Source organism: Squalius cephalus, assembly GCF_949319135.1.
Source record: "Squalius cephalus genome assembly, chromosome: 23".
NCBI classification, from domain to species: Eukaryota; Metazoa; Chordata; class Actinopteri; order Cypriniformes; family Leuciscidae; genus Squalius; species Squalius cephalus.
In genome coordinates, this window is record NC_137144.1 from 30,637,996 (window position 1) to 30,663,130 (window position 25,135).

The 25,135-nt window shown below is 41.1% G+C and overlaps 1 protein-coding gene across 1 annotated transcript in view; it reads left to right on the forward strand.

Annotated features, from left to right (window-relative positions):
- Nucleotides 1-25,135, forward strand: part of LOC307151533 (uncharacterized protein) — a 197,238-nt gene that overhangs the window by 42,180 nt on the left and 129,923 nt on the right. Inside the window, exons 11-26 of the mRNA XM_079859626.1 lie at nucleotides 2,291-2,384; nucleotides 2,465-2,595; nucleotides 2,708-2,775; nucleotides 3,091-3,207; nucleotides 3,344-3,424; nucleotides 3,669-3,797; nucleotides 4,116-4,235; nucleotides 4,699-4,742; nucleotides 4,854-4,897; nucleotides 5,325-5,352; nucleotides 5,748-5,808; nucleotides 6,111-6,201; nucleotides 6,723-6,819; nucleotides 6,900-7,030; nucleotides 7,140-7,207; nucleotides 7,522-7,638. Of these exons, the coding sequence (XP_079715752.1) occupies nucleotides 2,291-2,384; nucleotides 2,465-2,595; nucleotides 2,708-2,775; nucleotides 3,091-3,207; nucleotides 3,344-3,424; nucleotides 3,669-3,797; nucleotides 4,116-4,235; nucleotides 4,699-4,742; nucleotides 4,854-4,897; nucleotides 5,325-5,352; nucleotides 5,748-5,808; nucleotides 6,111-6,201; nucleotides 6,723-6,819; nucleotides 6,900-7,030; nucleotides 7,140-7,207; nucleotides 7,522-7,638 (1,421 nt within the window). The remainder of the gene's footprint in view (nucleotides 1-2,290; nucleotides 2,385-2,464; nucleotides 2,596-2,707; nucleotides 2,776-3,090; nucleotides 3,208-3,343; nucleotides 3,425-3,668; nucleotides 3,798-4,115; nucleotides 4,236-4,698; nucleotides 4,743-4,853; nucleotides 4,898-5,324; nucleotides 5,353-5,747; nucleotides 5,809-6,110; nucleotides 6,202-6,722; nucleotides 6,820-6,899; nucleotides 7,031-7,139; nucleotides 7,208-7,521; nucleotides 7,639-25,135) is intronic.

The following is a 25,135-nucleotide window of genomic DNA, read 5'->3' on the forward strand; positions in this document are numbered from 1 at the left end:
CAGCAGCACTAATTAAAATCTGCACCCGACCCGCTTAAAATAGAACCGACACCCGACCCGCACCCGAAATAAAATCAGTTTAGACTATCACATTATAGACACACTTACAAAAATGTTTATTGCCAGGTCATACAGACGTTATTACACGACAATTAACACAAGGACAACTTCAGCCGAAGCTGTCAAAAGGGCGGTACATGAAGAACATGGCTAACGTTACCACAAAACTGAGTAGCCTTATCACTTTTTACTAATCGAACAGACACGGCTACAACACTATATGCCACGCAATTTCGTCTAGACTAACGTTACATCTGACAATTTTGGGTTCAAACACGCCCTGCACACCACACATACTTAACAGTGTTAAATATGAAAAATACTGTTCGATAGAACTGCTTTGTTACCACAGTTATCTGCGTGCTTCCTCGGCGATGAAGTTCCACATTTGCGGCTATCCAACACGAAAATGTTTGCAGCAAAGCCTTTCACAATATTTTCTTCAGATAACTCCAAATTTTCCCACACACTGGACTTGATTTTTGATGACGTATCGTCGACAACTTTACAATCTCCACTAGCTATTCTTTTCTTCAACTCCTCAGCATCCATCTCGACGACTGCAAGCAGATCGCGCGCGCGGTTATGATGAATTTTTAAAAGTGAAAGTAGCCTAGGTAATGTTATAGATCCTGGGAGGGTGTGGCGCGTCGGCACAAATAAACTGATGTGGATTTTAAATTATTTTATCAACTTGAAATACAGGCATATTTTTGTAGATGTGTTCCTAAAAATATGCATATATTTTTACGTCTGTCATGTTGGATCCATAGATATAAACAAACTGCTTCGGTGTGTCGCATAGATGTCGTCATCGTCTTGCTGCTCCCTCCCCGTTCTGTGGTTGGTTCCCTTTTTCAGGGGAAAATCTGGTCCATGGTGTCCAGACTGCCTAGCAGCGTGAATAAAATCGCGCTGCGCTCAAGGCAGTATGGGGAAACCCAGGCTACAATGCTCTATCATCTGCATCTCCATCATCCATCAAATCTTGATCCCAGCCATAGATCTGTCAAAAAGGAAACTATGTAACCAGTTAAACATTCTTCCTCCAATACCCGTCTCATCCAGTTTAATTAGAAGCCCCTCTTTCCATATCATATCGTAGGCTTTCTCCACATCAGAAAATACCCCTAATAAAACCTCCTTAGCAACTTGAGCCTTCCTGATGTCAGACTCTAGACATAAAACCGCATCCATAGTGTTCAGACCTTTCCAAAACCCACTCTAAGAAGGAGAAAAATATATAGCACATGATTTAATCTATAAGTGACCATTCTCTCCATAATTTTACACAGATTGGACGTTAATGCAATAGGCCTTTAACTAGACACTACTGAATGGTCCATTTCTTGGTATTGCAATGGGAATAATTATACCATGTTTCCAATTAGTCTGTAAAACTCCTTTTTCCCAGATTTTATTAAAAAGACAATATGCATAACATCGATCTGAAAGGTGCTTTACCATTTCATAGCACACATCGTCTTTCCCTGGAGAAGTTTGCTTAGCTCCTATAATAGCCCTTTTTAGCTTGTATAAGGAAAAATCATTATCTAATGTACTTCTGACGATCCTCTATGAGTTAATAATTCTTTATTGTCTCTTGAACAACTCTCTCTATATCTTCTTACATTTACATTTACATTTACATTTACATTTACATTTACATTTACATTGCCCAGCAGTGGATCTTCTGTAATATTATCATTGCTATGCACTTTTACCAAACCAAAAATGTCAGCTTTTTCTATGTCCAAAACAGCTGGTTTGTTTCCATTTATAATAACTGGAATGGTATTTATTTTTTATATCCATAGGTTAATTAAAATACATATTACAAATCAGCAAAGATAAATGGTGAATTCTTGACAAAATTAAGTAAATGATCCCAGTTTGTATAAAATTTGTCAGTGGAAAATATTAGTGCAAACTTTAGAAAAGACATTTTCTATAGAAAAGACATTTTCTAATCATGAGAAAGTGGAAAGTGCAGTAAAATTAGTCTGCGAGCTATCAATGAGGCAAAGGCAAGAACATTAGCATATTTTTTGTATACTCGTCCAAAATCACTGGGACACCAAAGATTACAATCAAAGGGCATGGTTTGATATAAATATTGCAGAGAAAAATTTGCGCTGAAAAGGCATGGACACAGTTATTTCTGAGGCTGGCCTTAATCCATATGCATTGAATGAACGTCAGTCCAGTGTTAATGTGTTTCTCATGTCAGGATACTGTGGGCTGGAATATCAAGGGTTCAACTGCTTGAATGCAGTTCTTCAGACGCTCTTCATGACGAAGGGATTCAGGGAACATGTCCAGAGGTAAAGAAACATCTTTCACTTCCAGCAGTGGAAACAACATGACAAACAGCTGATCGATAAACACTCAATGTCTTCTGTAGTTTGGACAGAGACGGTGTTTCGTCTGATGGACACTTGGCTGAAGAGTTGAAGAAGTTGTTCAGTGAATTAGAAACACAACAGAGAACTGCAGTTTCAGCAGCTGGAGTCACGAAGAGCCTCGGCATTACAGGTGGTTGGTCTCTTTATTGCTGTTTCCAGCATTCAGTCAATGTTTCTGCTGATGAAAGTTACTCAATATAAGTGTTTGATTGTTATTTGCTTTCTCTCCATCAAACCCAAAGTTCATGAACAACGAGACGCAGCAGAACTTCTACGTTTGATCCTTGAAAAGACTCCTGGATCCTCTGAGGTAACTAGTTTCTTCTGGGTGATTCTGTCATCTTCATGAGGAGCATCTATCATCATCTCACAGCAGTTCAGCTCTGGAAGTGTTTCTCAGAGAACGCTCAGAGACATTATTGCCTCATATCTGGTTTAGATCTCCTCTACAAACGCACTTCACTCGGATCCTTGACTATCATTTGTTGGCATGAGACACAATTAAAGGTTTATCAGCAGTCTAATGTGCTGGAGGCTGAACTGCAGAGAATGATCATTTTAACAGTGAAAGCACACGTATATCTGTGGATCATCACTAAAGTCTGTTTTCTTCACATCTGTGTAGCTTTTTAAGGGCACTATGAAGAAGACGAGAACATGCAGGTCATGCAGAGACAAACCACAAGAAACCTCTGAGGATTTCCACTCATTGACCGTGTCTCTTCAGAACTCTCAGGATGTGGTGAGCAGATCTTTGCTCTTCTGAGTGAATCTCTAAGAGTTATTTCTATACACAGATACTCATCTAAAGCAACTTTATTCTGCCGTCTCATCCTGAAATCTTTCTTCCTTTTCCCATTGATTTCTTGTAAATGTAGGAAGATGCTTTACAGGCATATATTAGTGGAGAATATCAGCAGTACTGTGTTTTCTGTGGAAATAAGACAGACATTGAGACTGTGAGTATCTTTTCTAGTGTATATTAAATCTTCAAGTGTGGAATTTTGATCCTCATTTAACAGAGAAATTATCACTTTAAAAATAGTTGAATTTCATGTGAACGTCAATTAAAAACAACCCTGAAATCTGTCAAATCAAGCTGTCGTTCACTGTGACATTAGCCTCAAATGTTGAAAGTATCTTGTGAAGAAAAGCAGCACAAGTCATTAATGCTGCACTAATACATTATTATTTTCTCCACAGAAAAGGGAAATGATCAAGTTTCCAGAACACATGATTGTTGTGTTGAAGAGATCTGAGATGAAGAAGAGCTCATATGTGTCGAGCTCCAGTAAAAATGACCAGGAAGTGATCATTCATCCTCATATCACGGTACTGACAATAATATGAGTGTCTGTTGCAGTGATTCGGTTTAATGCTGTACGGACACACACATCACAACCGCTTTAGACACACATTGTGTTTTGTGATTATAGACTTATTTGTGAATTTAAACTCATTTCCATTTCTTGCTGAAGTCAGAGACTGTAATTCTGTTGCGGCTGTTTTCAATTAATCTGTGCTTTTATTAAACTTGAACACAGAAGATCTGATTGGTGGATTTTAAGATGAAGAAGAGAAAATAATGTAATATTGTGTAATGTAAATATATAACTAACATAATGATCATAATTCCTCCTTGTGTTACAGGTTTTCTCCCATAAATATGAGCTCTATGTCGTAGTAAACTATGTTGTTGGACGTTATAATGCAGACATCAGATGTGAAGATGAAATCTGGCGTCGCTTTGATGACCGCAGTGTATCAGAGGTATTTATATATATTTATACTGAATATGTGTAACGAGGTTAGTTGCTGTGGGAAGGAGGAGGCGGGAACCGGCGAACCTTTAAAGACTTTAATAATAAACAAACACAAAACTAAAGTAAAGGCGGCAGACCCTCACGGACGACTGCCGCACACACACACACACACACACACACACACACACACACACACATAGACACAGCATGAGTCCAGGCCTGGTCCTCTCTCGTCCTTCACTGTCGGCGCTCCTCTTCTGTGCTTCTGAAGCTCCTCTGTGAGATACGAGACGGTGTGGCGCGCAGGTGAAGCTCTTTATTAATCACATCACCGGCCTCACGCTGTTCTCTCACAGCCCTCGGCCTCAACATGCACAAGCTTTACTGTGTCACTGAAGCATTAGTGTATGTGAGATTTCATTAGTGTGTTTGTATAATTACTCACATCTCCTGTTATTTTTTCCTCAAAGAGTTCCTTGAACGGCGTCTTCATAAACGAGAGCTCCACACACAGGTATCAGTTTTATTTCTGATCACAGCAGCTTTAGAGACTTTGTTCATGACAGATATTAGTGTTTTATGAGCTCATATCTGAACAGATCTTAAAGTGTGTGTTTCTTCACAGCAGTTCAGACGCCCGTTTACTCGTGTACAGACACAGAGATCAGTGTGAGTATCACAGTACTTCATGATTTCAGTGAGAGAAGGTCAGTGACAGCATGATGATCTGCAATGTTCTGTCAGTAACTCAATCATAGTTATACGCCGTCATGACTGCACAGATGAAGAGCTCAAAGTTACTGTGTAAACGTGGGAAACACAGTGAACTAAAGGACAGCCGTTAACAAGCACTACAAGTGACAGTCAGCATCTGGAGTTGTGCAAATGACATTTATTTTTCTAAAGATTGACTAGTAGTGTCAGACAGCTCAGTGTCTGTCCTCTTACAGTTACAGTACGACACACACAGAGTTCTCAGAGTTATAGTTCAGTATTGATGGCTTGGTAAAGATGTACACTTGACACTAGCTGAGATTCACACACTGACTCTGATTATGAGCAGAATTAACCAGAGTTTGTGCTTTTGGTCTTACAGCAGCTGGAGACTCTGGAGAACATCAGAGGTAATGAATCTGATTCTGTCAAATATGTACATTATTCTGTTGGATTCTGTGGTGTGTGTCATTAGATCTGAACTGAATCTGTTATGATAAGATTATAGTGAACAGATGTAAGCAGCACAGCGCTGGTGTAAAGCTTCAGTGTAGTATATACTTGTGTGTCATCACTTCAGCACTGCTCATTAGTCTACAGATTTTCAGCTAGAAAGATTGAGAATGTTTTTCATGTCATGATGAGAATCTTAAACAGTGTTTATAAAGTGAGGTGTGTCAACTCTTTCTGGACTGGATGTGAGAATCATCAATGTCTCTCCAGCTTATTCAAACTCTCTTCTGATATGATGGTGATATTTATCAACTGCTCATTTAAAATAAAAGTGTTTTATTTTCTTCCACAGACGTGAAGTTCAGCGATTGATGACGGCCAATGAAGTCACCCAACCAGTTGCTGCTGGAGAGGTTGTGTGTGTTTTATTAGGGGTTTCATTGTGAACACACATCGTTTGAGCTTCGTGTGCTTGTTTAATAACAGATAATTGGTGTTTGACATGCCATCTTTTTATGTTATAGTAGTTATTTAATTTAATAGTGATATTCTGTTATTCTGCTATTATTCAGCAGTGTTGGGTCTGTGGACTCTGAATATAATGCAGTTGTAGATTGTAAAGATGTTGTCGACACTGTCATTTAGTCAGATATTGTAGCGCTGAATGTGTAAACAGTCTTTGAGTTTGATCAAGTTCCTCTAAAACATATTACAGAGACAGAAGACACAGAAACCCAGAGATGATCATCTCCAGAGTCCTTTCTCAACTAACACAAAGAAGACTGACTCAACAGCCAGGAACAGAAGTAAGACATGAACCCTTCATCTGATCTGAACATCTCCATCAGTAAAGAGTGTGTGAATCATGATTAGAGTAGAGCTGTACCGAGAGAAAACACTTTCTCCGTCCCTGAAACCCTGTGGAGAAGAACAGCATTGATGCCTCACGTTACTGTCTGTGTTTCTCACAATGATCCGGTGTGTTTTCTGTGGGAAACAGTCTGATCTTCAGTGAGTTCTCTGCAGTTCACACAACCGTTCATATTGGGAGTGTTTTCTGAAGATGGACATTAATAACACACAGTCATAGATGACTTCTTTTCTCACATTTCATTTCATTTCATTGCTGATGAATATTGATTGACTATGTCCAGACCTACTCTCTTTTAAACCTAGCCAACATTTGCTTTGAACCGTAGAGTCAGTTTCTGATCTCGATGGACACTCGATGGCTCTGTATGTTGTAAGATCTGCCGGATGTGTTTCTGTAGTTTCTCTGGTCAGCTGGATGGACGTCAGTCCAGTGTTAATGTGTTTCTCATGTCAGGATACTGTGGGCTGGAATATCAAGGGAACACCTCCTACTTGAATGCAGTTCTTCAGACGCTCTTCATGACGAAGAGATTCAGGGAACATGTCCAGAGGTAAAGAAACATCTTTCACTTCCAGCAGTGGAAACAACATGACAAACAGCCGATCGATAAACACTCAATGTCTTCTGTAGTTTGGACAGAGACGGTTCATCTGATGGACACTTGGGTGAAGAGTTGAAGAAGTTGTTCAGTGAATTAGAAACACAACAGAAAACTGCAGTTTCAGCAGCTGGAGTCACGAAGAGCCTCGGCATTACAGACGGTTGGTCTCTTTATTGCTGTTTCCAGCATTCAGTCAATGTTTCTGCTGATGAAAGTTACTCAATATAAGTGTTTGATTGTTATTTGCTTTCTCTCCATTAAACCCAAAGTTCATGAACAACGAGACGCAGCAGAACTTCTAGATTTGATCATTAAAAAGACTCCTGGATCCTCTGAGGTAACTAGTTTCTTCTGGGTGATTCTGTCATCTTCATGAGGAGCATCTATCATCATCTCTCAGCAGTTCAGCTCTGGAAGTGTTTCTCAGTGAACGCTCAGAGACATTATTGCCTCATATCTGGTTTAGATCTCCTCTACAAACGCACTTCACTCGGATCCTTGACTATCATTTGTTGGCATGAGACACAATTAAAGGTTTATCAGCAGTCTAATGTGCTGGAGGCTGAACTGCAGAGAATGATCATTTTAACAGTGAAAGCACACGTATATCTGTGGATCATCACTAAAGTCTGTTTCTTCACATCCATGTAGCTTTTTAAGGGCGCTATGAAGAAGACGAGAACATGCAGGTCATGCAGAGACAAACTAGAAGAAATCAAGGAGGATTTCGACTCATTGCAAATCTTTTTTGAAAATGTTCAGGATGTGGTAAGCAGATCTTTGCTCTCGAAGGATAATTAAATATACTCAGTTGGGCTGTCAGTTTTTTAATAATGCCAATTAAATCAAATGTCCTTTTGAAGTTCATTTTGATTTATAACACCATTAGCAATTAAAACAAATTTTTTTTTTTATGTTTGATATTTGTAATCAGACCACAGTAATCAAGGGTAAACCGACTCCCTACCACAGATTGTTTTATAGACACCATATAGTTATCTAACCATGATTTATAATTAAAAAGCTATACATCTAAGTACATTTAAAAAAACGTAAAAGGGTGATTCTTAGACTATGGGCACTTTTATGTACTTTGGTCATATTTTTAAAAATACATACAATTTTGGACAAAATCCTCTTTCTTTTTCAAACTAACAATAAAACCTCCTTAAAAACTTTTTACTACCTTTCTATTATGATTTTTTCATACTTTTCAACCTCCTTATAGGTGTCAAAATCACTGTTTTCTCCTTGTCGCACACCCAGACTTTTTAACTTCAACAATGAAAATACAGTTTAAAAGTATGACTTATCTGGTAACTATTAATATACCTAAATTAAGCACTAGTAAAATAATTAAAATACATTATAGTATTTAATGTGAGACCACCATCAATATTACTTTTTATACAAAATATAGCTGTCGCACAGTATTGGTGTCATTTCCACCACAACACTGTAATGTCCCTTTAAAAAGTTTGTGTGAAAGATTGTTTAGGTGGTTTCTATGGGAATGTTCAGAGACATCAGAGCACATGTTGGACATGGAGGCAATTTTAAATTTTCATCAAGAACAAAATAAGAAAAATCAAGGTAAATATTGCTTGATCAGTTAATATATTTATTCTACGTCATTTCCAAACATGCTGTACCTTCAAGGGTGTTTTTAAAAAGTTAAAAATTGTAAGTTAAATAAGAGTATTTTACATGCATGAAATGCTAAGTATAAATTCAAAGGTAATCAGTGAAGCTATCTTCCATTTTTTCACAAAAAACTACAGAAATGTCATTTCCACCACACTGCCCTCTATGGTGGAAATGACAGCATGTGGTGGAAACATGCTGTACTTTCAAGGGTGTTTTTAAAAAGTAAAAAAAAAATAAGTTAAATAAGAGTATTTTGCATGCATGAAATGCTAAGTATTAATTCAAAGCTGATCAGTGAAGCTATCTTCCATTTTTTCACAAAAAACTACAGAAATGTCATTTCCACCACAGTCATTTCCAGCACACTGCCCTCTGTGGTGGAAATGACAGCATGTGGTGGAAATGACATTTATGATTACAAAGTACAATTGATATGGATTGCAAGAGTAGATTGACGTTGTGAATTGAGTTTACTGAGTGTGATGAGTTTAAGAGTTTTTCAAATAAATATTTCTCTAAATATTACTGTTTCTCTACACTCACGTTAATTCATTGTCATTTCCACCACCCTGTCATTTCCATCACCACACACATTTTTAAAAAACATTTAAAAAGTTCTCATCACACATTAAAAATGTATCCACAATTTACGAGATCATGCTCTACTTAATATAAAAATTCAAGTTATTTATTTTCTGATAAGCTCTTGCCCTAACCAATATTACATTTCAGAGTGTGACAAGTGCACAGTTCACCATTTGGTCCTTAGGGCAGTTCATTTATCTCATTGACAAATGTATAATTTTTGTACATTGTGGAAAAACTAATAAAACTAGTTACAAAAATGATCTTAGACAATTCTTGAGTGGCATAAGTTATTCTGTTTTTAAATAACAGCTGTATATAGATGTGGTGGAAATGACATTTGTTCATTGCAGGTCGGAATTTTTTTTAAATATTAACAATTTCTCTTGTAATCTAAGTTTGTCCTCTTACAGACCTTAAAACTAGACAAATTATTTAAACTTATGAGACTGTGTTACGTGACTTTTGAACAAGTTTTTTTTATTCAACTTCACAAGCCTAAAAGTGCCCCTAGTTGAAGAAACGCCCAAATATGAACATTTAAAAAAAAAAGCAGGTGTAAGGTTTGGTTGAAGGAAGGACCCAAAAGCAGATTAACTTTATTTGGATTAACTTAGACTGACTCTTGTTAGAAAGAGCAGGTCTAAAGAGAGGTCAAACATGTGAGGGTCAGGCCAGAGAGACAATCCTTGTAGCGATCAGATCATAGACTGTAAAAAATATGGACAAAGCGTCTGTGACGTCACCCATAGACTTTCTGAAGAACGGGTTTGAAGCCGTTTATGGGGGGTATGGGCGGCGCCATCTTGGAAAATCTTGGGAAATCCTAACCCCGCCCACCTTCTGACGCAGCACTCTGCTACTCCGGTCATCTCTGTGTATATTTTAGGCAACGAAATATGTTATAAAACACCATACTAACTCTTTTTGTTTCCATTTAAAGAAATCTTAAACATTATAGCCACACAAATGTGGTTCAGGCAATGCATATTGGTTATATTCACTGCACATAACGTTTGCCTATTTATAAAAAAAACAAAATATAAAACACAAACCTGCCTCTTTTCGTTTTAAATATAATATAAAAATATTAAACATTTTAATATGGTCCAGACAATATGTGCATTTGTACTAAACAACAGATGTTGCAGTAAACAACATTACAGATCATATTCGTTGTGTTAAAATTTAAAATGACAAAAACTTAACCCAAAAACTCTCTTTTTGTTAAATTTCAGTTTTATCAATATTAGTTATTATAAAAGTATAAGTAAAAGGTAAAGTTACAAGAAGCTATACAAATAAAGCTAATTCAGTCAAACATATAAAGTCAGCGCTCTAGTCTAACCATACAACGGTAAAGTTAAATATAGCTTATAAAGTTATGAAACTTCCCCTCAGCCAAACCGATTGGCCAGGGAACAAATTATAGATTTACAAGACCAAAAATCGGCCGTTAGATATACACAAGACGAATTATATCTCATGTTTAACCACTACAGAGACGCCAGAGTCAGCGGCAAACCTCAGAACGACTAGCCGAGGAAAGGCTGTTCCAGGCGGGGTACATGAGCGCCGAGCGCCCGGTCATCGCTGGATCTCACAACTGGATACAATTTTCATAAATCTTTATAAATAAACCACAGATTTGAGCTTTAAACAACTACATTCTCGCCTGAAAAACTCTTAAAACTACATTTCATGATACAGAAACAGTAGTATTATATGTCAACTGTATTAAATAACGGCGCTTCTTATGTTGTCATTCTCCGTGGCGCTGCCTTGTCAGCTGTCAATCAAGATGTCAATCAAAGTTAACCACGCCCTTATTGTCATACATTTTAAATGTATGTATAAATGTATGTATCTAGATACGATCTAAACTAACGAGTTAGAAAAAAATTCACAGCCCTCATGGTTGTCAGGCACTCAGAACCTATCGAAAAATACAATAAAAGTCCATGGGACCAACCTGTAAAAACATGAATTTATGCTGTGAAAACGGACATTTTAACATGATGGTCTATGGACATTTGCTCCCTTTCGGGACTTTCCCCTAGCGGATTTTCGATGTATTGCAGTTTTTCGCACTTCCGGGTAGGCTTCATTTTTCAGATCAGAATGTTGCCAGTTGGATCAGATGCAGAAAGAAGACGATAGAGGAGTCAGATAGATGAAAAAGTCATTACCAGGAATACAGCAGCAGAGACAGAGCAGATCAGTCCCAAGGTCAGCGGCAAGCAGAGGTCATACATGAGCAGGCCATTCCTGTAAACAGAACCAAAGACAAGTGTTTGTCAGCTCTGGGATGGGCAGTATGTTGACCAGTGGGCAGAGGACAGGAGTGAAAGCGGGGAAAAACACGAAACCAACAAAGGTGACAAGATGGATCGAGGCATGGGTGAATATGAGAGGCATAAAACACACTGGCAGTGAGACAGGGCAAGAAGGAAGAGAATATAAAGCAAAGAAATCAAGGAGAGAGTAGAAACAGCTGTGAGACAAACTACTGTGATGACTGTTGAACACTATCAGCTGCTAATGGCCACTACATGGGAAAGATGAAAACAAAGATTAGAGCGAAGAGAAGGAGAGATAACACTTGAGTTCTGACACCATATCTGTAACAAAAACTAATTAACTTATTACATTAATAAAATTGTAACTGATCAAAGTTATTACTGTAAATCTACATGTAAGATTTTTGTATTGGTGCCGATTTGTTGATTGAAAATCTTCCTAACATGTTCATTGCTTGAATTCCTAGTTAAAGTTGTGAGGAAAAGGAAACAGCATCAGATCTTTTCTTCTGTATAGTGATGTACATTACTGTAAAAGAATAAATGTAGGGCGAGACTTGGTTCTGTGCATTAGTGGTGGTTTGGATGCAGAGATATGGGTGTGGGATAAAAATGGTTTCAGCAACTCATGCCACACTTCTTTCTGGCCGTCTCAGTCACAGCGCTGTTTAATGCTCTCTGCTGCTTACTCACTCAAGACCGATCCATGCTTTAAACTGGGAGAGTAAATCCGACACTTTGTCACAATATGATCAGACATTGATTCCCTTATTCTGGGCATCCACTGTGAGATTTATGCTGTCAAACTAGCTTTCAAACTAAATTTTTCCATCGGAAGAGCTCGTGTGTCAATCGTTGATGCTTGTATGGTCGCAGCTCGCATTGTGTGAGAGGAATTACGAGCTGAGCCGATACCATATAACCTCCTCCCAAGATCCTGATCATTTTTAAAATGTTAAAAAAAATCAGCTCGATATATTGGGAGTCGGCCCACATTTCAATAGAGTAGGCTCTCCCCAATTCCAAAATCATTCGCAGAAACATAACATAGGAAACCCTACAGCATGAAAAACACACACTCACACAGAGAGAGAGTGTTTTTGAATGGAATGACCATGCTGTTCTCTGCCATTCAACAAATCAGCCAAGTTTATTTTCTATATCTGCTTTATTTTCTGCTATTCTGCAACATTGGAAACTCCAACCTCAATGTTTAGTGCAAAAGCTCATCCAATTGCTGTGCATGCAGTACAGTCGAACTGTGTACCAACTGCTGTGACATGATTATCAGGTTGACTGGCTCATAGGGCTTGCATAGACTAGTCGAGTAGTCGATAGATCGACTACTTCAACTACTAGTCGACGCTGTCGGAAACAATCGACTACTCGAGCGTCCATTAACCATAAATGAATTAAAAATGGCGCACGTCACCAACAGACACCACACGTCAGATGTGTGGAAGTATTTCATCAAGGATGACAAAAATATTGTAATTGGCCAACTCTGCAAGAGGCCGTTCACATATTGCTTCTAAAAACCATGCTAAAAACGCGTGGAAAGCGCGCGCGGCCGTGCCGCTGTCTCCTACAAGCGCTTGCGCTCCCATGGCGTCTGTCGTTGCTATGCAACCAAACTGCGCTCTCCATGATGACGACGAAGAAGTATCATTCAGCAAAGGATTAATTGATTTCTAGCCCTTGCATTAGCTTTACTACTAGATATATTTCTGGAGATGAGAAGGAAAAACCCGCCTGGAAAAACTAGCGCACCATGTTGCTTTCATTATGAGCGCGCCTACATTTGAAATAACGACCTTGAGCGCGGAAAGACGCGATATGTGAACTGCCCCTCGAAGCAGACGTCTGAAATGAAAGGCAAGAACGGCTATTTATTTGGTACGGTGACGCATTGCTGCCACATACATATTATTTTTTCCTCCCAATTATGTCGTAATAACGAGATCTTATGTCGTAATAACGAGATCTTATGTCGTTTTAACGACATCTTTTCTCGTAATAACGAGATCTTATGTCGTTAAAACGACATCTTTTTCTCGTAATAACGAGATCTTATGTCGTTAAAACGACATCTTTTTCTCGTAATAACGAGATCTTATGTCGTTAAAACGACATCTTTTTCTCGTAATAACGAGATCTTATGTCGTTAAAACGACATCTTTTTCTCGTAATAACGAGATCTTATGTCGTTAAAACGGCATCTTTTTCTCGTAATAACGAGATGTTATGTCGTTAAAACAACATCTTTTTTTGCCCTTATAAGGACATGTGTAGTCATGTACAAAATATGCCTTTATCCACATAAAATTGACAGCCTATTGCGCCTTTATCACACGTTCAAAAAGCTTAAGCAAATATAGCAGCCCCCAATCATGCAAAATTAATCAATGAGGCCCTTTTTTGAAAATATATTTTATATAGGCTAGGATTTTTTATATTTTATATTTAAGTTTTTTTTAATATGATATATTATATAGGCCTAATAAGATTTATTTTTGTTAATATGCTATATCTTCATTACCTAGAGATATAATTAAACAAAAAGTAGTCAAAACACATCTAACAGAACATAGCCTAAGTTGTTTATTTTTTACAACATTGTGTTCTTATTTTGTTTAATTAACGAAATGTCAATCTTCGTCTTTATAACAGAAGATACAATACAAAAATCTTCAAGATAACGGATTGTCACCTTATAAACAGTCATTTTTTAATGGAATAATACACCCTTATAATAAAGAAAAAGCTTCAGTGATAAAGAATATGAACGCAATGCATTTAATTATACGTTAAGCGTTTTCCTTCCATAGAAACCCTTTATTATAAAGAAAATAGGTGGCTCTTAACGTGTCTTTCTATGGGAGGATGGCATTGCGGTGCACAGCAAATATTCAATGCATTCAATGCAAATATTCAATGGTATTCAATGCAAAACAAAAATGAAAAATACAAGTAGCCAATAAAATAAACAAATTATTGTGGCATTAATTAGCCCATAAACAATATTTATTTTAAAGCCTAAACGAATTTGTTTAAAGAAAAACACCAGCGTTGGGCGTTTATCTGTATAGGCTAAGTGTTTCAGCCGCCCTTTTCAAACTGCCGCAATAAAATGCAACAAAATTTGATTAGTTAAACATGAAGAGGATTATCCGTCTGGCATGGCCGCTCGCTCTAACGTTAACCTAGATAAATGTTTGCTATTATGAAGCGCATATCCAAGTGTTTGTGCAGAGTGTGGAGCGCGCACTATGACATGGATGGAGGCGCCGGTGCCATCACTCGCATTTTCCTATCAACAGTGGAAACAACTTAAAATACTCCATCATTTCTGGTCATACAGAAAATCATAATACATCAGTCGCAACTACTTTTGTTTGTGTAAACTCACAACAACAAGAAAACGGTGTGCTTTTGTAAAATAAAATAAAACAAACAGGGCGCGCTTTCATGGTCTCTGAATTGGAGCAAATACGGTACCATCTGATAATGTAATCCTGTCTGTAAAGGCACATCTAGGCTACATTACAGCGGAGATGTATGGAGATACAGTGCAGGCAGCCTACACTGAAAAGACTAGTTCATTAATAAACAATTAAAATGCTTCGTTATTTTTTTCAGATACATTTATTATATCATTAGCCTACTTTTGCCGGCGCTTTGCGGCAAGTTTAATGCTTGCGCTTGATCGCGGAATAGGCTATAGCCTACATGCACCCAGCATTGAATATAAACGTGCGATCAGTCCTAATTGCTTAAATGAATGACTACTAGTCTAGAAAAATCCTTTAGTCTATGGCAAATCTAATCAATAGCCTACAGTTAATATTTGACATTATTTCATTAGTAATTAGTATCCAGCTCTTCACATTTAATTAGTTGAGCTAGCATAATTAATGAACTAATAAAATAATAAAAGAAAATTTTAATTAAGATACTAACCATATTTCTATATAGCATTGCTTATTCCACCACACAAAGGACTGTTTATAAGGTGACATGTGAAGATTGTAGGCTGTATATTGAAGATTTTTGTATTTATTGTATTGTATATTCTGTTATAAAGACGACATTTCGTTAATTAAACAAAATAAGAACACAATGTTGTAAAATTTTCTGTTTTGTGTTTTGACTACTTTTTGGTTAATTATATCTCTAGGTAATGAATGAAGATATAGCCTATTAACAAAAATAAATCTTATATATAATATATTAGCCTATATATATATATATATATATATAAAAAAACTTATAGGCCTATTTAAAATATTTTCCAAAAAGGGCCTCATTGATTAATTTAGCATGATTGGGGGCTTCTATATTTGCTTAAGCTTTTTGAACGTGTGATAAAGGCGCGATAGGCTGTCAATTTTATGTGGATAAAGGCATATTTTGTACACGACTACACATGTCCTTATAAGGGCAAAAAAAGATGTCGTTTTAACGACATAACATCTCGTTATTACGAGAAAAGATGTCGTTAAAACGACATAAGATCTCGTTATTACGACATAAGATCTCGTTATTACGAGAAAAGATGTCGTTAAAACGACATAAGATCTCGTTATTACGACATAATTGATGGGAAAAAATAATATGTATGTGGCAGCAATGCGTCACCGTAATTTGGCTTTAGACTGTTACATTAAAATTTAATGAAATGTCATAATTATAATGTTTTGAGAGTTTACTTATGTAATTGTTGCATTAGGCTATGAATTAATAAATGTTTATTGATAAGATCTTACGGTGGCCGAGAGAGCTCAACGCGCTGCAAATGAAGAAAACGCATGCAAACAGAAAAAAACGCATGCAAACAGAAAAAAACGCATGCAAACAGAAAAAAAAACGCATGCAAACAGAAAAAAACACATGCAAATAGAAAAAAACCCACCAGCGAATAAGAAAACATCTTCATCAGTTTTACGATCACGTGCGTCCCAATACTCACAACACAACCAAATACGGAAACGCGCTGCAAATACTGAAACGCGCTGCAAAAGTTCACAACACAATCAAATACAGAAACGCGCTGCAAATACTGAAACGCGCTGCAAAAGTTCACAACACAACCAAATACGGAAACGCGCTGCAAATAGAACAGAACACAACGGAAATGTTTCCGGGGAACGCAATAAGTGACGGACCCGGCTAGGACGTGCTTACAGCTGTCTACTTTTATTATTTATTTATTTTTTATTTTTTTGCAAAACATACAAAGATGACACGTTTATGACATACAACTTTGTATACAATATAGGCCTGCAAAATGTATATTTGCGATATGTTCAATGCCATAAGAATACTAAAAAGGACAATGAGCTGAAGACTAAAATAAATAAATAAATAAAAAAGATAGAGAAAAAGAAAGAGGAAAAGACATTAATCTATACATCAGTTACATTGAACACATTTTGTCATGTTATGTTAAAATAAGTTTCATAAGAAATGTTAGAATGTAGCTATAGGTCCAAATATGAGACGGCAAGTTGTAAAGTTGAGACACTCACACAAAGATAACACATATTTTAAAAACTTTGTTGTATAAAATGTATATTTATTTGCAACAGCTATGTTAACAGCATTAATACTATATTTCTGGTAAGAACAGCTGATGGACACGCACTGCGTTGTCATGGGAACATCCCAGGTGAAAATAATGAGGAAATTACGTTGTCTTTCGTTGCTCCCTTCATCAACATAATGGCACACAACAAGTGCCCCGCTCCCTCCAAAGTGCCCAATTCAAGGGCTCTGCCGTCTGCCCTTTTAAGAGAGTAGGGCATAGGTAAAGCCAGAGCCCGCGTCTCTCTGGTAAAGCTCGCGAGCCGTCCGTCCGTCACTTATTGGGTTCCCGGAAACATTTCCGTTGTGTTCTGTCCTATTTGCAGCGCGTTTTTGTATTTGGTTGTGTTGTGAATTTTTGCAGCGCGTTTCTGTATTTGGTTGTGTTGTGAACTTTTGCAGCGCGTTTCTGTATTTGGTTGTGTTGTGAACTTTTGCAGCGCGTTTCTGTATTTGGTTGTGTTGTGAACTTTTGCAGAGCGTTTCTGTATTTGGTTGTGTAGTGAGTATTTGGAGCACACATGTGTTGTGAAACTGATGATGTTTTCTTAATTTGCGGGTGTTTTTTTCTATTTGCATGTGTTTTCTTCAGTTGCAGCGCGTTGAGCTCTCTCGGCCACCGTAAGATCTAGCTATTTCATGTCTTTTCATTTACAGTAGCATGAACGACGAGTAGTCGAGTAACTCGAGTATTGTTTTGATAAGAAATCGACTAGCAGAAATCAGTAGTTGTGCAACCCCTACTGGCTCATAACGTATGCAAGGGCCCATGACCTCCCGAATGTCTGAACTCTTTACGCACTAAGCCAAGCTTTAGTCAGCAATATTGTAACAATCGGCCAAATCGGTAGCATTACAAGAATAAAATTGGGGCCAGATTAAACTGTTGAGAGGTTTTGAAGTGTTTTAAAAGATGAGACGACAACAGAAATAAAGTGAATAAATGAAGTGTATTTACAATTTCTACCAGGAACTTAAAACAACACAATACAACCTAGAAGCCTTAGGCTGTTAAAAGTATAGAGTCCATTGGTACCATACCATAAAACAGTTTTTAAGAGTCCTTGCGTGCTGTAAGTCCCAATGTGTAAGTGTCCACCGGTGTATATACAATCCAACTGTAGTGATAATCCAATGAAAAGTGATAAGTAGAAAGTAGAAGTAGAAAGTCCTTAAAAGAAACTCCTCGATCCAGCTTTGGTCCTTTTAATAGAGACCCCATTTGTTTGCCATGCTGCTTCCTTTATGATGGCTGTTTCCTGTCATGTGAACAGTCGCATGACAGGCAGACCCAGAATTGTTTAAAGACATACACGCTTTAAAACAGATAAGAGGAATAAAATGACTTAAGCCCTATTCGGACGGGACTAGTTTTCCAAACGACGTTTGAGTTACAATTCTTATCAACCTACGTCTGTGATTTCATGTATGGATTCAGACGGGACTAACATCTCCATCGAGGTCTGTGTTTTACATGTGGGCATTGCAGAAGATCACGTGTTCAGAATGCGTGGATTGCGTATGGTCATATACTTTTAAAATTAAGCACTTTGAAATATAAAGTAAAACGTCCTAACGTATTTAGTGTTTTGTAAACATTTTATAAAAATTGTAGTATAAAAAAACTATACATACATTTATCACCATGATTTCATAGAACTGGGTTCTTATAATAAACCCACTGGAATAAAAAGTTTTAACTTATATAATTTACACGTTATGTAGGCTAATTAAGTGCAGAAATTAAAGTAATCTTGCCTGAAACTGATATTACAGTAGCCAGTCTTAACGGTTTACGTGATTTGGCTCTTCTTGTTGATTTCATTTTTTTATTTTTTTATTTTTTATTTTTTATTTAACACATCTACATCCATTATCAGTGCACAACAAGCAGACACGTGAATACCGGCGTGATAGCAAGAGATTGTACGGTAGTTCATGTTGACCAAAACACACAAGAAAAGGCGTTTTGGAAAAAAAACATTTTCGGCAATCACAGACATTCGCATTCGGACGGGATTAGATTTCTCAGAGGACCGCCGAGTTTGACGAAAAACAGTAGGTAATTTGCTCTGGAATTTTTACAGAGGTCATGTGAGAAAAAGACAGACATGGCAGATTCGGACAGGATTAAAATCTCAAAGTACAGTACATCTGTCAAACAGAAATTTCTCTAACGTCCCCCTGTGAAACTAGTCCCGTCCGAATAGGGCTTTAGACAACATGTAAACCTATTAAAACTCTAATATACATAAAATCATCATAATATATAGAGTGGTTAAAACATCTGTCATGTGTGACAGTGTCACAATATGATATTTGCCAATACTGCAAAACAAGCTGCGTTTCGCAAATTACGATTACGATATGATTAGATTCAGGGCTATATCGATATTACGTGCCTATTTTACACAACCACTTGGATTTTTATTGTTCACATTTACATATGATAAGATGTTATGTATAATAAATGTTATGTGTATGTGGTGTGCTGTCCGAGGAGAGTGCTTAGAGCTCAGAATTTGGCCTGAACTCCCAAAAAGCAAACGAGCAAAGGACAGCCGGTAGATGGATTTACTAAAAGCCCCTCCAAAATTGAGTGTGATAAATTGGCAGGCTGGTGTTTTGTGAAGGTGCCTGGCCATTTGAACAGCTCACAGTGTCGGACCTATCGGCTGACAAACTTTGTTTTAGGGTGTATTCACACCTGCCTCGTTTGGTTCGATTGAATCGAACTCTAGTTCGTTTCCCCCCTTGGTGCGGACCTTTTGGGCAGGTGTGAATACAGCAATCGAACTCGGGTGCGGACCAAACAATCGAACCGAGACCCAGCTGAAGAGGTGGTCTCGGTACGGTTCCAAACGAACTCTGGTACGGTTCGTTTACGGTGTGAACATGAACCGACCCAATTGCAGAAAACTGCGCCTTTTATTTGACTGCTCTTATGAGAATACGGACATTTTGGCATAATGGTGTCTAAAGCGAGCGAGCGAGCGAGCGCACGGCAGAGAGAGAGGGAGCGAGAGACCTTGCGTGCGTGTGCCAGCTAGTGTGCCTCACGAAGCGCATGTAAGGAATCAAGCAATCAATTGTCGGTGCGGGCGGGCTTTTATCTATACCATAGTTTCTTCATATTGCGTTTGTAGAGAATAACACCAAATCAGTAAAATAACAAATATTACATTACGAAATATCTCCATGCTGAGCCTGTTTGTGCACTTCCTGCTTTTCCCTGCTTGAGAATTCCTGTCCAATGAATGGACGACCTTAGCACACGTGTGGTTCTCTTACGAGAGGTTCTCTCGTATTGCGTAGTTACTACGCTACGGGAAAGCCTTTCTTTCTCGAGATACTGAAGCCAAAAATTATCCTTAATTTTTATAATCTTGTCAACGCAGTGCGGCAGCCTGCAGACCTAGGGCAGGCTTACTAGCGTGCCCATTGGCTGCCCTGCGGCAACTGCAGCAGCCTACCGCTGAGCCCTTGGCGTGACGTCACGACCAATGAGCGCGCTTGGCGCGCTTAATGCGTCACAGCCCGCGAAAAGGGGTGTGGCTTAGCGTATAAAAGCGGGGCTCGGAGGCTGCTTCTCTGATTTCTGTCTTTTCAGCGAAGCTCTACGCATCGCTGCTCTCTGAGGAAGCCGCCGTCGAAACAAGCGACCAGCACGCCGAGGATCTCAGCCTGAGGACGCCGGCCGCCTTCGCCGCCTTCAGCTTTCCCTGCCTGCTTCGCTATCCGGCGAATATATCCTTTTACTGCTCTGTGTTGTATGTGTTTGTGTGTTCGCCCCGCGACACACTTTGCATCTAAAAGAGCGCGAGGCGTTGTTGCAAATGCCTCGCTCATCCTGTGGCTCGTGCAGAGCCGCGCTCAGCGACGGAGACCGCCACGTGATCTGCGCTCTCTGCCTGGGTTTCGACCACGCAGCCCGCGCCCTTCACGGGCGGCTGCGAACAGTGTGAGGACTTGCCGATGTCGACCCTGCGGGCTCGACTCGCCATGTTTCACGATCCTCCACCTTCTCCGGCTGCCTCTTCCGGGCCGTGTAAGAAAATACGCCGCTCTCAAAGGCTTTCCGAGCCGGTGGTTATAGCTGAGCGCTCGCCGGAGCCCCTCCCGCGAGCCTCGCTCTCTCCTTCTCCCCCGCCCTTCACCGACGCGCAGCGGCCGGCCTCTGCCCGCACTGCCGTCGCATCAGGGGGTGAAGCAGACCAGCTGGTTACTCCCCTCTGTCAAGCCGCGCAAACGGCGCCGCTCACAAGGGATGTCAGAACGGACGGTCACGGGCTATAGCTTCCTTTACGTTACAAGGAAGCTACCCCCCCCCCCGGATGACGCACGCCCTCTCCCCCTCTGTTCGAGCCGCGCAAGGCGCCGCTCACAAGGGATGTCAGAAGTAGACGGTCACGGGCTGGCTTCCTTTACGTTATAAGAAAGCTACCCCGCGCCTCGGTCGCGCGCGTCACTCTCCGGCCACCTCCGTTTCTCACACATTTCTCAGTCCCCTCCTAGCTCAGGCGACTAGAAATATCTATATTGCAGTAAACGAGCCTGTTGTTATACACGCACGCCTGCAAACAAACGATGTCACAGCACATAATGACATCTTCCCGCTCTCTCTCCCTTTGTTCGAGCCGCGCAACTGCGCCGTTCTCAAGGGATATCAGAGCGGACGTCACGAGCACCGGCGAAAGGAGGAAGAGAGAGTGATTTCGTCCCGCTTAGGCCGGACTTCCTCCAATCCTCGCATATTTCTCAGTCCCCTCTAAGTTCAGGCGGCTGGAAATACTAATACTGCAGTAAACGAGCCTGTTTTAATACACGCGCGCCTGCAAACAAACGCAAACAACATATGCTCGCACTGACTGGAAGCTCATGTGTGTCCCTGTGGCTCAGTGGCAGAACATTAGGCTTCCGCACCAGAGATCCGTGTTCGAATCCGGCTCTGGCAGCAGAAAAACTTTTTTCTGCTTGCTTCTCCGAGTTCGCGGCCAGCTTTCTTACATACAGAAAGCAAACCCGCATCTCACGGGATACATATTTCTCAGCCCCCTCTAAGTTCAGGCGGCTGGAAATACTAATACTGCAGTAAACGAGCCTGTTTTAATACACGCGCGCCTGCAAACAAACGCAAACAACATATGCTCGCACTGACTGGAAGCTCATGTGTGTCCCTGTGGCTCAGTGGCAGAACATTAGGCTTCCGCACCAGAGATCCGTGTTCGAATCCGGCTCTGGCAGCAGAAAAACTTTTTTCTGCTTGCTTCTCCGAGTTCGCGGCCAGCTTTCTTACATACAGAAAGCAAACCCGCATCTCACGGGATACATATTTCTCAGTCCCCTCTAAGTTCAGGCGGCTGGAAATACTAATGCTGCAGTAAACGGGCCTGTCTTAATACACGCGCGCCTGCAAACAAACGCCGAAACACGACGCTCGGTCATATGCTCGCACCAACTGGAAGCTCATGTGTGCCCCTGTGGCTCAGTGGCAGAATATTACGCTTCTGCACTGGAGAACCGTGTTCAAATCCGGCTCTGGCGGCAGAAAAATATTTTTTTTTTTCTGCTGGCTTCTCCGAGCTCGCGGCCAGCTTTCTTACATACAGAAAGCGAACCCGCATCTCACAGGATGGTGCTTGAGTATTTATGAGCGTCTAAACATATGAGCCATCAAAGCATTTGATCTATAACGCCGATGGTGTTACAAGTGTAGAAAATGTGCCCACTCCCATGTGCTCACTGCTACACACAAAACACGGTCTCCCCGGTAACGCTCACAGAGCGCACTCTCATAAAGCGGACACATGCCGCTTGAGTACTAAGTGTAGTAAATGTGCCCACAACTCTGTGCTCACACCTAGCTGCTGCCCGCTCTATCACACAGTTACCCCGGGTTGCAGATCCTCTAAAGCTCACAAACATTCCGGCTCTGGCCGAAGGTGTCATAAGTGTAGAAAATGTGCCCACTCCCATGTGCTCACTGCTTCACACAAACATGGTCCCCATGGTAACGCGCATAGAGCGCTCTCTCATAAAGCGGACACAAGCCGCTCGAGTACTAAGTGTAGTAAATGTGCCCACAACTTTGTGCTCACACCTACCCGCTGCTCGCTCTGCCATTCAGTTACCTCGGGTCGCACACCCTCTAAGCTCCCAAACACTGGCCGTGTCATAAGTGTAAACTCTGCGCCCGCTCACGTGCACGCGCACTCACTTTTAGACATTACAATCCCCACGCCGCTTTCGCGCCAGGGGTGTTTGTCAGCAAATCGCGCTCCATCCTCTGGGACCGAGCTACCGAACGCTGTACAGCCGGCCAATACTGTTTACCAGCCCCCGTGTTCGAGCACCAGCGGCGCGCACGCCGCTCCATCCTCTCTGATACAGGTTCCCCAATCCCGCGCAGTGCGGCGATCTGAACCCAGAGACCATTCGACCCCTAGCTATGCATGCGGAAGCATGGGAAGCTATTCAGGGCGCGTCAGAATGGGTGCTGAGTACTATAAAACACGGCTATTCGCTTCAATTCGCTCGTCGCCCTCCGCGCTTTCTAGCACAGACGGAGACGAAAGTGAGTTCAGAAGCTGCGCACCTGCTTCAAGCTGAAATAGCGAAGCTGCTGCGCAAAAGGGCTATAGAACAGGTTCATCCTTCTCTGAGCGAGTCGAGCTTTTACAGCCGCTACTTCCTCGTACCCAAGAAGGACGGAGCGTTAAGACCTATTTTAGATCTGAGACATCTGAACAAAGCCCTCATGAGACGGCCGTTCAAAATGATCACAACCAGAAAAATCCTCGCGCAGATTCGCCCAGGAGACTGGTTTATCTCTCTCGATCTAAAAGACGCATATTTTCAGATCCAGATAACTCCCCGTCACAGGCCATTCTTGAGATTCGCCTTCAACGGTCGAGTATATCAGTACACAATCCTGCCCTTCGGCCTGTCTTTGGCACCCCGTACATTACGAAATGCATGGACACGGCTCTCGCTCCCCTGAGAAAACAGGGAATGCGAATACTGAATTATCTGGACGATTGGCTTATTCTAGCGCTGTCAGAGACGGAACTTGTGTCTCACAGAACAGCGCTTCTTAGCCATCTGGAGGATCTGGGTCTCTCGGTCACTGGACCAAGAGCTCGCTATCGCCCCGTCAGTCAATTTCCTTCTTGGAATAGAACTGGACTCGGTGGCTATGACGGCCAGACTGTCGGAGCAGCGCGCGCGCCGCATCCGCCTCCTCGCCGCATCCCTCCAAATAGGCAGCCGGGTTCCGCTGAGGACATTCCAGCGTATCCTGGGGCATATTGCCTCAGCTGCAGCAGCGCTCCAGCTGGGCTTACTGCGCATGCGCCCGCTTCAACGCTGGCTGAAAGCGCGCGTGCCCCACCGAGCCTGGGCGGCCGGCGGCTTGCGAGTCAAAGTGAATCAGAGCTGCATTTCAGCCCTGCAGCCCTGGCTGGCAGCCGAATGGTATCACACAGGAGTGACTATGGGAGTGATTTCACACCGGAAAGTTGTCTCGACAGACGCTTCCAACCTAGGTTGGGGAGCGCTCTTCGAAGGCAGACCGGTCTATGGCCGCTGGTCAGACCAGGAGAATCTCCTACACATAAACTGTCTAGAGATGCTCGCGGTCGAGAAAGCGCTCAAACACTTCCTCCCATTCCTCCACGGTCACCATGTTCTAGTCCGCACGGACAATACATCGGTAGTGGCCTATGTGAATCGCCAGGGCGGTGTCAGATCAAAGACGCTCTGCACCCTGGCGGAACGCCTCCTCGTGTGGGCTCAGCACTCTGCGCTCGCTGAGAGCCGCGCATGTGCCTGGCCACCTGAACGAGGGCCCCGACAGACTGTCCAGGGACAACGTTCCCCCTGGGGAGTGGTCTCTACACCCCCAAACAGTCCAGTCACTGTGGCGCCGTTTCGGCAAAGCGAAAGTCGACCTTTTTGCGTCAAAAGACAACGCTCATTGCCCAGAGTTCTTCTCGAAGAACGAGGACGCGCTGGCCCAGACCTGGCCCAGCGGCCCGCTGTATGCTTTTCCCCCGGTCTCTCTGCTGCCTCAGGTCATCAAGAGAATCAGGGAAGCGCGCCACACAGTGCTCCTCTTAGCCCCATACTGGGAGAACCAAGCTTGGTTCCCG